General features: G+C 37.2%; 3 protein-coding genes across 3 annotated transcripts; 2 read left to right on the top strand and 1 right to left on the bottom strand.

Annotated features, from left to right (window-relative positions):
• Positions 1-447: 447 nt before the first annotated feature.
• On the top strand, positions 448-4218 carry LOC132165932 (agamous-like MADS-box protein AGL104). The gene is made up of 11 exons (XM_059576645.1): positions 448-632; positions 756-809; positions 903-921; positions 1775-1836; positions 2466-2493; positions 2587-2648; positions 2736-2838; positions 2959-3012; positions 3354-3487; positions 3687-3882; positions 4081-4218. Exons 1-11 carry the CDS (start codon positions 448-450, stop codon positions 4216-4218), a joined length of 1035 nt encoding a protein of 344 aa, XP_059432628.1.
• A 220-nt stretch (positions 4219-4438) lies between these two features.
• LOC132165931 (agamous-like MADS-box protein AGL66) lies at positions 4439-9735 on the bottom strand. The gene is made up of 13 exons (XM_059576644.1): positions 9469-9735; positions 9322-9375; positions 9161-9179; positions 8805-8878; positions 8382-8388; positions 8203-8264; positions 7876-7975; positions 7719-7769; positions 7462-7604; positions 5430-5631; positions 5213-5319; positions 4886-5078; positions 4439-4787 (listed from the first exon to the last, which is right to left on the bottom strand). Exons 1-13 carry the CDS (start codon positions 9648-9650, stop codon positions 4662-4664), a joined length of 1320 nt encoding a protein of 439 aa, XP_059432627.1. The 5' UTR covers positions 9651-9735; the 3' UTR covers positions 4439-4661.
• Positions 9736-10544: 809 nt separating this feature from the next.
• LOC132166749 (fasciclin-like arabinogalactan protein 21) lies at positions 10545-11892 on the top strand. The gene has a single exon (XM_059577625.1). It carries the CDS (start codon positions 10545-10547, stop codon positions 11829-11831), a length of 1287 nt encoding a protein of 428 aa, XP_059433608.1. The 3' UTR covers positions 11832-11892.
• The last annotated feature ends 244 nt before the right edge of the window (positions 11893-12136 follow it).

Below are 12136 nucleotides of genomic sequence, written 5' to 3'. Positions count from 1 at the left end.
ATGACTTTCGCTTCATGATGCATGGTCCACTGTCGATTGAATTACCCCTTAAGGACAGATCCCTTGGAATCAAGTGTGACGTGTTCACACTTATTAGGACATTAATAATTTAATGTATTAAAATTTTATTATTTAATTTTTCATATGAATTATAATAATATTTATTTTTTCTGATAATTGTTGTGTTGCAAAAAGGAGTGAATTTCGTCCATTCATCTTTCTGTAAAACAACTCTTCCACTCTTCAAGGTGAGATTATAAAGATTTAACCATCCAACAATCCGTCTCTCTCTCCTTGTATCTCTCCACCTCCCTCGCATCTCTTTCTCTTATCTCTTTTTGCATATATATGTTTCTTTTTTCTTTTTTTCTTTTTTCCACCAAAATTTGTTTTTGGAGGGAGGTTTTCTTTGTTTTCCTTGTTTAAGGAAGAGATCGAGATCAATTAATGGGTCGCGTAAAACTCCCAATTAAGAGAATAGAAAACACCACGAATCGGCAAGTTACCTTCTCCAAACGGAGAAATGGGCTCGTTAAAAAAGCTTACGAGCTCTCCGTTCTCTGTGACATCGACATTGCTCTCATCATGTTCTCTCCGTCCGGTCGTCTCACTCACTTCTCCGGCAAGAGAAGGTCCACAATTGTCCTTTTCCTTTTTTTCAGAATACATATGTTTTCCATTAATATACATTATTGTTTATAATGTGCAGATAAAAGCCATTTTGTTTTAAGGTTTTTTTTTTTTTTTCTTTACAGAATCGAGGAAGTTTTTGCACGTTACATAAATCTGCCCGATCATGATAGAGGAGGGTAAGAATTTAACGGGTACTTTTTTTTATTTTTTATTTTTATTCGACATCAAACAGAATTGTTAATTAATAAAAATTTCTCTTTCTCTTGCAGCGTTGTTCAAAATAGAGAGGTAACATATCAAACGACAGTGTAGTATTATGGTAATTGATAGGTCCAATTTGGCACGTTCGAATTAGTCATTGATCACTTGCGAAATAAGGAAAGGGGTTGTTAGTGGGCGGTCGGTACATTATTTCGACACCCAAGTCAATCTCTTTGAACTTGAAGGAAAGAAAAATGAGAAGCGTTAGGGAGCTAAATAAATAAACTCAGAAATTTTTTTAAATTGATATGGCAGACTGTGAGTCGCAGACAAGAGAGAAATAATTGCATTTTTTTTAATTTAAAAACCATTGTCACGTCAGTTTTGAAATTTTTCTGGGTTCATTTGTTTGGCTCTCTAGTACTTCTCAAAAAAAATACTAAGAAAACTTCGAGGAGAAAAAAAGTGTCATGTGTATTTCAGAACATGTTTGAAATTGCGTTATGGAGTTTAAAAAATATTTTTAATATCTAAAAATTGTGCAAAACAAAAAACTGATCGGTTTGGTAAAAAATTTTAAAAGTATTTATTTGTCTTTTTCATTTTAAAAATGGCTAAAATGCATTTTTGAGAAAAAACTTAAAAATAAAGCTAAGGGGATAAATGAGACCTTAGAAGTTCTCCTATGGGTCTTCTTGGGCTCTCTTGCGCCCTTCTGGGTCTTAGCAACAGTTGGCCTCATATTAGGCTCTCCTAGGCCCAAGTAAGCAAGTAATGATAGACTAATATTAGGCCTCCTTGGGTCCTTACAGGATTGATTGGTCGTGGGCTTTATATTTTTAACCATGTCTTGGGCCTTCCATAATATGCTTATTTTCTGCAGCCACCAATAATGTTTTTTAAAATCATTTATGTCTTATTAATCATCATATCCTTGCAGTTTTTACTAATCACCCTGAAGAAACTCAAGACAGAAAGTGACATAGCCCTTCAACTTGCCAAGTACATCTCTCTCTCTCTCTCTCTCTCTCTCTCTCGTCCTTACTATATAGTATATATGATCATACATTTCGAGCATTTTTTAGATTGTGCTTGAAAAATAGAGCTTTTAAGTCAAAAATTATTTTTTGACAAAAGCTTCATTTTTAAGCTTTAGTGCCTGTTTGAGATTGCGTTTAAGGGGCCTAAAAGTGCTTTTAACACTCAAAAAGTCCGTTTGAAAAAAAAAAATACTTATTTGGTAAAAAAAATTTAAAGTGTTTTTAAGGGTCCAAAAAGCCTAAAAATTACCAAAACGCATTTTTGGCAAAAGCTTAAAAATAAAACTTTTGCCCCAAAACCTCTTTTAACTTAAAAACTCTATGTTTCAAACGCAATCCTAAATAGGCTCTTAGCCAAAAATGCGTTTTGACCATTTTTTAGCTTTTTGAACCTGTAAAAACACTTTCAATTTTTTTTATCAAACGAATATTTTTCTTCTTCTTTAAACGCACTTTTAAGCTCCTCAAACACACATCTAATCAAGCCCTTCATTGGGTAACTTTCACTGACCAATTTTTTTTTTTATTTTTTTTATTTTTTTAATTCCTTTAAAAATATTTATTGATATTCTCTACAACATGTTCAACCAGTCCAGCGGCCACGAATTCAGATATCGAGGTATATATATATACACATATATATAATTAAAAATATTTTCATTTCTTGCTATAGATTAAAAATTTGTTGATTTTCCTTTTAATGCTTATACAGGAACTCCGAAAAGAAATTAACAATTTGCAACATCAGCTTCACCTGGCTGAACAGCAATTAAGGTTAGAAATATGTGCATTTAGAAGGGTTAATTAAAATTTATATTTGAAATGATACCCAATATTAAAAGCTATTTCCATGGTTATAAGGATTTTTGAGCCGGACCCTCTGTTGCTCAAATCAATGGAGGAAATTGAATCGTGTGAGAAGCATCTTTTGGAGGCCTTGAGACGTGTCGAGCAAATTAGAAAGGTGGATCCTAGCTATTGCATGTTTTCTATAGTTATTATTATTTTTTTTTTCTTCTATAATTGGTGCTTATGCATGCAAAAAATGTATCAATTACTGACCGATTTAATTTCTTCATTGCAGGAAAATGTACTTAATAGCCATTTATCCGTCTATGACGACCCATCTAGTGCACAGGTGATTTTTTTATTTTATTTTATTATATATATATATTTTCTATTTGGTGGGTTTCATATAATTTTAGACATTATTTTCAGGCCATAAATTTAAGAATTGTTATTGTAATTTGGGATACCTCATCGGATCTAGATCCACCGAAAGTCTTAAGGAAATTTCAGTTTCTAAAATTGCAAAATAATTATTTTATTATTTTATTAATAGTGGGACACGTGTCAAAATAATAACCCTTATATTTAAAATAGACGCCCTAAATTTGCAATTTCAAAAACTGGGGAATTTCAGTGGATCGGTGGATCCTAATCCTACTTGTAATAATTCTTAAAGGTTATTAAACGCAGATATACTTGGACACACAAGATGGACTACCAACATCATTTGAAAACGACGTCGCTACTTGGTTGCCAGAGAATGGACACAACCCAACGCAAATTTGTGTAGGAACTGAAATTGAATCGCCTTGTATCCCTCTGAGGTAAACAGTTAATAGATTCTTTTTTTTTTTTTGTTTTATATTTTCAAAACAAAAGTCTTTTTACCTTTTTACGTTGGATCAATTTTAGCTGTCATAAATATTTGTTTTCTATGTATTCGATTGAAATGGGTAAATTTTTTTTTATCTTCTACATTTTTGTTTTCTGTCTTTGATGCTCATAATTGGGAGTTTACTTCAGGAACCAATCCCCAGCGGAAATTTATGATCAGGTACCTTATGACACAAGTAATATAAATGTGGATTCAAGCAGCATGGGAGGATACAATATGAGCAATCCAGGTGATGATGATTGCTTACCGTCTTGGCATAATTCCTGCTCTGCAACAGAACTCCTCGCCACCTTCTTGCCCGCATCCTCTTTTTCTCCCATGAAGGTTATTCTTATATAGCACAAAAGTTGATGACACCAATTATGGCTATAGGATCAGGATTGGCTACAATTCGTTGACCGAATTGCTGCCTGCCTGAATTGATTGCAATTCGATTAGCGAATTACAGGAGCCTCGAACCATTCAGGGGCTTAAGCTAGCCTATAAAAACACTAATGATCAATAAATTTTTTTTTTTTTCAGAATGAAGTTGCAGGGCTAAGCATTTCATCAATGATGTCACAGCAGCAGGTAGAGACTGCACCAAACTACACACCAGTGCCATATAGCAACGAAGATGCAAACTGTGAGGGCAAACTCCCTCAAATGAAAGTACAATGACTAAACGAATCTTGACCATTGAGGCTCTTTCCATCCTTTTGTCCGGTGAGAAGAAGTTTTTCTCATGAGTGATGCTAAAATTTTGTGCTAGCACCTCTTGCAACGAGAAGTGTGCGACATTAGACAAGAAATTTAGCAACAAACAATCAAATATATTAGGAAAAAATGGTTAAGAAAAATGATATATCAGTAGCTTTTATGTATTTATAATTGTAAGCATGCCATATTTCCCAAGATTTTGTCTAAATTCGACAACTGATGTATTTTAGCCAAAAGAAGCATCTCTCAGTGACAAATTTAACATCTTAATTGTCATGAATTGAGCATTTCATGGAGATCTATCTCAATTCCAATCCAACATTTGCTTGAGCAACAAACGAACAAAGAAGAAAAAAGAGATTATGAAACTGTCACCGAGGTAAGTTCCCCCAACAAATTGGGACTCAGAGTAAAATCTCAAGATCCTCAAGGTTCAAGTTTTCTGCAAGGCCATCGAATTCCCATGAGCAATCCTCCTGGTTTGCTGCACTATTCATGAGTGTGTCATTTGACACATTTCCCATTGTGCCCTGCTTACATGACATGACAATATAAAGTGAGTGTACATTGTTGGCAAAAACTTAATAGGTAAAAATGAGTTCATTGGGTTTCATCTGCATTATCTGACCTCAATAGAAAATTTAGTTGGCAAAAATGAGTTCGCCGGGGATTCGGGTAGCGGATGCACTCGACTATGAGCCGCTAGGACTTTCTCAACTGCATCAAAACCGCAATTTTTGTTGCTGGAGGAGGAGGAGGCGATGCTGCAGGCGGCAACGGTATTACCCAAAAAAAGTTCACATCCTAGTGGGGACAAAGGCCTGAAATATATAAATTACAAAGGAATTGAATGAGAACAAATAAACTGTTGCTATGTAAGATATAACATGTGCAGAACAATCAATAATCAAGAATAGAGATGTATAAATAGTAATTAGACTTATAATATACTTACTTCTTGGAGGGCAGAGGTAGATTCACATTCATTTTCTGAGTGGTATTGAGCCAGCTAATTTTCTCATTAGGATTATGGTCAACACCATTTTGCAAATTAAGATGGTTCTGTTTCCAAAAGTGGTAGAATTTACATCAGTGAGAGCAATTTACAGAACTCTAATTGAGTTGTACTTGGTTGAACAAAAAATAATGATTTACAGAGATATAATAAGTACCTGAATCGGAGCATAAGTGGACGTTGATGGAATTTGAGTTCCTGAAGTTGTGGACAAGAGTCCGGATTGGTATATGGAAGGGAAAGCTGTCATGGGGATGTCGGATGTGTTCTTGTCGGATGCGCCGGGTAGGCCACGGCATACGGATTTACCCTTTGCCTGATCAAGTAGATCTTCAAGTATGCTTTTTCGGGTCTTGGAACTGCAAGAGAATGTTGGTGTGTGATTTGTATCATGGAAGTGATTTGTATTCCATCTAACTATAACGAACATGCTTAGAGTACTAAAATTTGGACAGAAATCTCCTACAATTGTAGGACTTCCTACACCCGACTTCTAAAAAATAGCACATGTCATTTAAGCACGTGAGAAGCACATGCATTCTTATTAATGCTATTTAAAGCAAAACAAAAATTGTTTCTTACATACTAAGTGACACATTTGTAGGAAACTTATGTACTTACCATTTCTACTATAATATCCTTACAAACTTATGTGGCAGTTTCTATGAATTCCACGTGGTGCCACAAAGAAGAAAAAAATTAAGCAATAAAATTTGACAAATAAACATAATTATTTAGTGGTTGACATGGTAAGTGACACATAGACTATGTCAATTTGTAAAAAACTTGTAATAAAAGACATAGGACACCTATCGGCATTCACATTCCATATGAAGGTTGGAGAGAGAAAGAGCATTCTCATCTTGGCTAGTTATAATGTTAAAATGAGTTCAAAATGCTTTGCATTCGGCTCACCAAATTGCTGAAATAAGTGAAATTTGGTTAGCACCGTTCACTCACAAAATTATGTTATTGCTTGCCTTTTTTAAGGATAAACAAAGAAAGAATTAAGAAATTCTTGAAAATAACATTTAAATGAAATAATGAAGGTGTGGTAGCTAAAATAAAAAGATGTGATTTTTTAGCTAAAATAAATAAATTTACTTAACCGAATATATATGACTGCTCTTGAGGTATGCTATCTGTACCCAGTAGTCCGGTTTTAGTGGGATTTCCATTTGCTCAATTGTAAGTATTGAAGTAAAATTCCTATAGTACCATGATGCCTTTGATCCTTCACCATTTTTTAGGATTTATTTCTTTTATAAGGGCTAAGATCATGACACTACAAATAAAATGATTGCCATTGCTACCAGCAAATTTGAGCATTTAAGACCAATAACCTTATTATTTTGTGGTATTTCTATTTTCAAACGTCAAGTTTCGAGATTCAACCTATTCTATATACCAAATTTGTGAGCTAGCGATAACTCTGTTCTTTCACTACAAAAAGAAGAAATGGAGAGGAACCGGTTGGTTATTTTTAAGGGATAAAATTGTAATTTTACTTTTTTGGACAATTTTGCCCCTCAAGAATAACCAACCGGTCCTCTCCTGGCATAAATTAAATGCCAGCTTGTATGTATTAAATACCAGGAAATACAATCTTGCCGTTTAATTCTTGGTAGTTACTAAATACCACAGGCGAGTGTCTAGAAAAATATTACCTTGACAAATAATGTGTGCCATAAAATGCTGGCAAATAAGGTATGCCAGTAACGCGTGTCAGAAAGATAGACTTTCGTGTGCCAGGAAGTTTATTTCCTGGCAATCCATGTGCCAGGAAGTGTATGAATAATTTTTTTTTTTTTGAAAAAAAAATATTGGTTAAGGGAGCTACATGATAATAAATTAAACATCATATTCAATACACCAATACACAATAATGGATAAGGTTGCAAAATAACTTAGACATCATATACATCATACAAAATAACATCATAAACATCATACACCTGCAGTAAATTTAGTGCATGGAGAATGAAACATTGAAAAGCACATGCACTAGGAAGAAGAAAAAAAAAATTAATGATACTTTTTAGAGTGCAAAACTTATAAAATGGGTACGAATTCAGTTCAATGTTGTTAGTGGAGTAATATTTTGAAGATTAAAGGCAGAAATTAGAAACATTTGTCTCACTTGAATAACGATAAATAATAGTTAATGATGATGACGATGATGAGAAAACCTGTAAGGACTAATCCAAGGATCTAGTTGCAGTAGGAGTTGGCTAGAAGTAGGGTTTTGAGTTGCCCAGTTCATCAGTTCATTCCCACCATTTTCGAATGCAATTGGTGCACAAACTTGTGTGCCAAACCTCATTTGATTTCTCTGCTCAGCCACCATGTTATATCATTAATTAATTACAAGTAATAAGAATAAACATAATTGGAAAGAATTATTTCCTTTTCACCTATTTTGGTTAATTACATCAATAAATCGTACCTGAACTCTGAATGTTTCATGTGAAGGTGACAAATTAGCAAGCAGAGTTCTCTGGTAAATTAAAAATTACAGAAAATGGAAGAGAGAGAAAAGAATCAAATAAAGAAACAAACAAGGGAAAGATGATAAACAAGCTTAAGGGAAAGTTGGAACTTACTTTTCTATTTAGGACTCTTTGTAAAGAGTTTTTTAGACTTTTCTCACACCGCAAGAGTTGAGCTAGTGAAGGATCACATTCCAGGTTTGGCTCGTAATTCCTGTAATGAATTTCAGAGAAATAACAATTTGAGTAGTGTCGTCGTAACCGATATAAATTCCAAGCAATTTGTTGTCCAAATTGTCTTTATAGGGTCTATTTATCTGAGCAAGTAGGCCCCCCGTAGAGGCTTTATCATATTTATTACCTTGATTATTAGTAATTTGAACAACAAAATTGTTGGAGATCTCTAATAATAGTTCATTGAACGATGTCGAGATAACTGACCTGAGATTGGCCTTGAGTATTTCTAGTTCAATTGTGGACGTATGTACTTTTAGCTCAACATGCTGTGGGAAAGTTAGTAATCAAATTAATTGTCAGCGTTAATTAAACATGAAAATAATGATAATATTGGAAGCATTATTTGGTCAAAAGGAAATTAATTCAAGAACACAAGAACTTACTTTGATTCTGAGAGCAATAGATTCCAAGATGAATGCCAAGCCAGAAGATGTGGTAATGCATCATGAGTAAAGGCAACTACATTAGAATGTAATAAATAACCAATTCGGGGTGCATGCTTCTATATATTGTAACTTCTTTCTAAAATTCTCCACCAAAATGCAATTTGAAAGAGTGAATATGGGAAAATTTAAATAAAATGTTCATAAAAAAAAAAAAAAGGATTTGAAGACACTAAATTAGAGATCAATTATCTTATTATATGGAATACAAGTCAACAAAATAGGACGTGGAAATGTTATCCCTTGGGCTGATCATGTGGTAAATTAAACGTATGTTTGCCACGTAATCGGATTCCATAGTTGTACGCACGATTTGAGTGTCTGTGTGTGCATGCAGGTGCAAGAGAAAGAGAGAAAACATACAGATTATTGAGATGATGCAATTTGCTTTCGTCACCCTTAATGTGTCCAAGCTGCCTCAGCATATCCAGCTTTTTCTGCATGCATATTATATGGAAACTTTCAATCAGACCGGCCAAAAAAATAATAATATTGCGGTAGAAACTATTTTATTTTTTATTTTTATGACACAAGCTGACGTGATAGTTTTAATTAATTTCTAAATTATTTGATTAAGCCTACCACATTAATATTGTAAAATAAAAACTAAGCTGGTAATTAATGTCAGTTCCAACCATCCTTTATATCAGACATTATTAAAAGAAAAAAAATTTAATTAACATTATAGAATATTTATAAAATAAAAATATAAAATGTACCTCGAGGTTCTTTATGCGACTGTTTAATAAATTGATGGCAATATAATATTCACCGGCCCAATTTCATGCCAAACAAGCGCAATACAAAAGGAAGATTAACAACAACAATAACAGAATATCAACAATAATAATTAACGAGGTTGGGATATATTTTGTCATACTGGTATCTTTTATCTGGTGATAAGTCTATGTACCGTTCAAGCACATCTTCAATCCTGTGAAAAGAAAAAAAGAAAAAAGAATTCACATAGGAAATCAAATCGATTAAGCTCAATTCAATTTCAAGGGTCGGTGCCTGTCTGGCTGACCTTTTCCGGCTGCAAAACTTGCCAAGGCGACCGGAGGGAGAGAAGGCGACGAGCGCGACGTCGACGTCGCACAAGACCGATATTTCGTGGGCCTTTTTGAACAGACTGCTTCTGCGTTTAGAGAATGTAACTTGACATTTCGTTATATTTTCTATCTTCTTCATGTCAACCTTCCGACCCATTGCTTTCGTGATCTACACACTGAAAAGCAATGAACCAGATTATATTGGGGAGACCGGAGACGAAGCAAATCCCCGTGTGTACCCAAAAAGGAGGACAATTGATAAGCCTTTGGAAAATTAAGCATAATTGCTATGTATGAGCTGGTGTCGTAACAATTGGCAAGGCTGACAAGGGAGGAAATGACACATTAGCACTCTAGTCATTTATTCAGAATCTATGGGTAATTTAGTAATTCAATAATGCCCTATCTTGCTGCTTAGCTTTCATCGACTGGAAGATTGTAACCCTTGAAGCAATAGCTAACACAGGGGAATTAAAACCTAATTAAGTTCCTCATTCAAAGCTGTAAGCCTGTTTTATTAACGTGGCGGTTTTGCCTCGTTGAGGAATTTAAGAGGAAAGATTCTAGATAAAGGGATAAACTCTGGGAACTTTATTTCCCATGTATTTCGCTCTGTCCTATAAATCTCGCTTCACTTGATTGTACGTTGGAAATGTCATCGTTTTCGTGTGGACTCAACTCTCAAGAGTCAAGACTCAAAAGGTCAACGGTGCAATGCTTCGTCTTGGGGAGTAGAGGAGTGCTCCATCCCTGCCACGTCATGACTGGGTTGATAAAATAGCCGTCCAGTGAGTCGCGATTCACGAAACAACCCCTGGTTCATGATTTGGGCTCCTTCTTTCTGTTTTCAAAGTTCCCGCCAAAACTAACTGAATGAAAAATGTCTAACAAGCATGCGACCTGCATGCTCCGCGATCCTCATAGCACGCGCCTCCGTCACGCGCGCGTAGCTCCCCTAACAAACTCCAGTAACTGCTCCGTACGCCCCTACATTTTCCCTTTAAATACCCACTTCCTGGTTTCCTTTCACCCATTACGCTCTCTCACTCCCATGGCGACCTCTCTGCGACTCGCAGGGGCCCTCGTGGTGATCTCGTTCCTTGCATCGCTCTGCTTCTCCAGCTCGATCACCATTGAAGGACTCGAGCAAAGCTTCACGCCTTCAATAAATTCAATTTCATCACCACCAGCAGCATCACCACAACAATCTCCCCAAGACCATTCGTTCTTCTCCCACACAGCTCTCCTCCCTGCGATCCTCTCTCATCTTGGCTACCACGAGCTAGCCACTGCCGCACCCTCACTCTCTGAATCCACCACCTCCATGGCCTGGACCGGTCCCTCCACTCTCTTCGCTCCCACCGACTCCTCCCTTCGGGCCTGTGACTCTTGCTCCGTCGCCAACATCCTCCGCGAACACCTCATTCCTGGCGCTTTCACCATCAACTATCTCCGGAAGCTCCCGTTCGGCTCGAAGATCGAGACCTTGAGCCCAGGCCGCTGCATTACCGTCACCTCCGAGAGGTCCAAGAACGGAAACGACACCGTCGCCTCTGCCAAGGTGTTCGTCGATGGAGTGGAGGTGACGCGTCCCGATCTCTTCAACAACGGCCTCGTCATCGTCCACGGCCTCCAAGGCTTCATGGCTCCTCTTTCTCCGTTCTCTTGCGACCTCGAGAGGATGACCTCGCTCTCCTTCCCGTTCCATCATGACCGCGCGGAGGCACACCAGGTCCACCCCTCTATTATGCGCCTGATGCTCAGGGACGCCATGCTCAGGCTCCGCAACAACGGGTTTAGCATCTTGGCGCTCGCCATGAGGGTCAAGTACGCTGATCTTGTCGGCCTCAACAACATGACAGTGTTCGCCGTGGACGACCTCTCGATCTTCACCGGCTCTCACTCCTACATCAGCAATGTCCGTTTCCACATCGTGCCGAACCGTTTCCTTACATTATCGGATCTTGAGAAGCTTCCTGTGGAGTCGACTTTACCGACGCTCGAGCGAGGTCAGTCACTGATGGTCACCACCGCCGGTGAAGGCTTGCTGGCCGAGCCGATAAGGATAAACTACGTGAGAATCAAGGCTCCCGAAGTCATGCGCAACCTTAAGATCGTGGTGCACAGCGTGTTCTTGCCGTTCCCGCATATTCATCCCGTAGCTTCAGCATACGATCAGATTCTTGGCGGAGGAGGATCCAACGGTGCGGATCGCCTAGCCTCAGATCGGACGGTGAATGAAGTCTGTGATGCTGTGGGAGGGAAAGGAGGTTGCGCTGAGGTTCCTATGCCTCAATTCAAACCGACGGTGGAGATCGAGGATCACCATGGCCTCTGACGGACTGGCTCTGTTTTCGTTGTTTTCTTCTCAAGCCTCGAGGTAGGCCTGTGATGACGTGTCTGTTTACTGGTTTTTGTCTTCTCTCAAGTCACTGCTTTAGTATCCGATTTACTTGAATTGGTACGGTAGGTGTATTGTGGTATGTACAGCCATTTCTGAACGTCTATGATTTGATATAATAATCACGTCACTTTGTCACTTTTTAATCCTTTTTAAAAAGTTTTTTTGGGTACTTTTCTTAAGCTTTTCGTTACTGTGTTCTCTGGCTTAATTGCTGTAACTTGGTTGCCAAGACTGATCTT

Source organism: Corylus avellana, chromosome ca11, assembly GCF_901000735.1.
Source record: "Corylus avellana chromosome ca11, CavTom2PMs-1.0".
Classification (NCBI taxonomy): Eukaryota; Viridiplantae; Streptophyta; class Magnoliopsida; order Fagales; family Betulaceae; genus Corylus; species Corylus avellana.
The sequence above is the reverse complement of the archived record's forward strand: the minus strand, read 5'-3'. Positions and strand labels throughout refer to the sequence as shown.

Bases quoted from the DNA above. Each gene is read 5' to 3' on its own strand.
- LOC132165932 (XM_059576645.1), top strand. From the start codon at position 448: ATGGGTCGCGTAAAACTCCCAATTAAGAGAATAGAAAACACCACGAAT. The intron at 1,837-2,465 runs GTACATCTCTCT...ATGTTCAACCAG, and splicing joins ATAGCCCTTCAACTTGCCAA to TCCAGCGGCCACGAATTCAG. The intron at 3,883-4,080 runs GTTATTCTTATA...TTTTTTTTTCAG, and splicing joins CCTCTTTTTCTCCCATGAAG to AATGAAGTTGCAGGGCTAAG.
- LOC132166749 (XM_059577625.1), top strand. From the start codon at position 10,545: ATGGCGACCTCTCTGCGACTCGCAGGGGCCCTCGTGGTGATCTCGTTC.
- LOC132165931 (XM_059576644.1), bottom strand. From the start codon at position 9,650: ATGGGTCGGAAGGTTGACATGAAGAAGATAGAAAATATAACGAAATGT. The intron at 7,770-7,875 runs GTAAGTTCCAAC...TTAATTTACCAG, and splicing joins AAAGAGTCCTAAATAGAAAA to AGAACTCTGCTTGCTAATTT. The intron at 4,788-4,885 runs GTCAGATAATGC...TCATGTAAGCAG, and splicing joins CAACTAAATTTTCTATTGAG to GGCACAATGGGAAATGTGTC.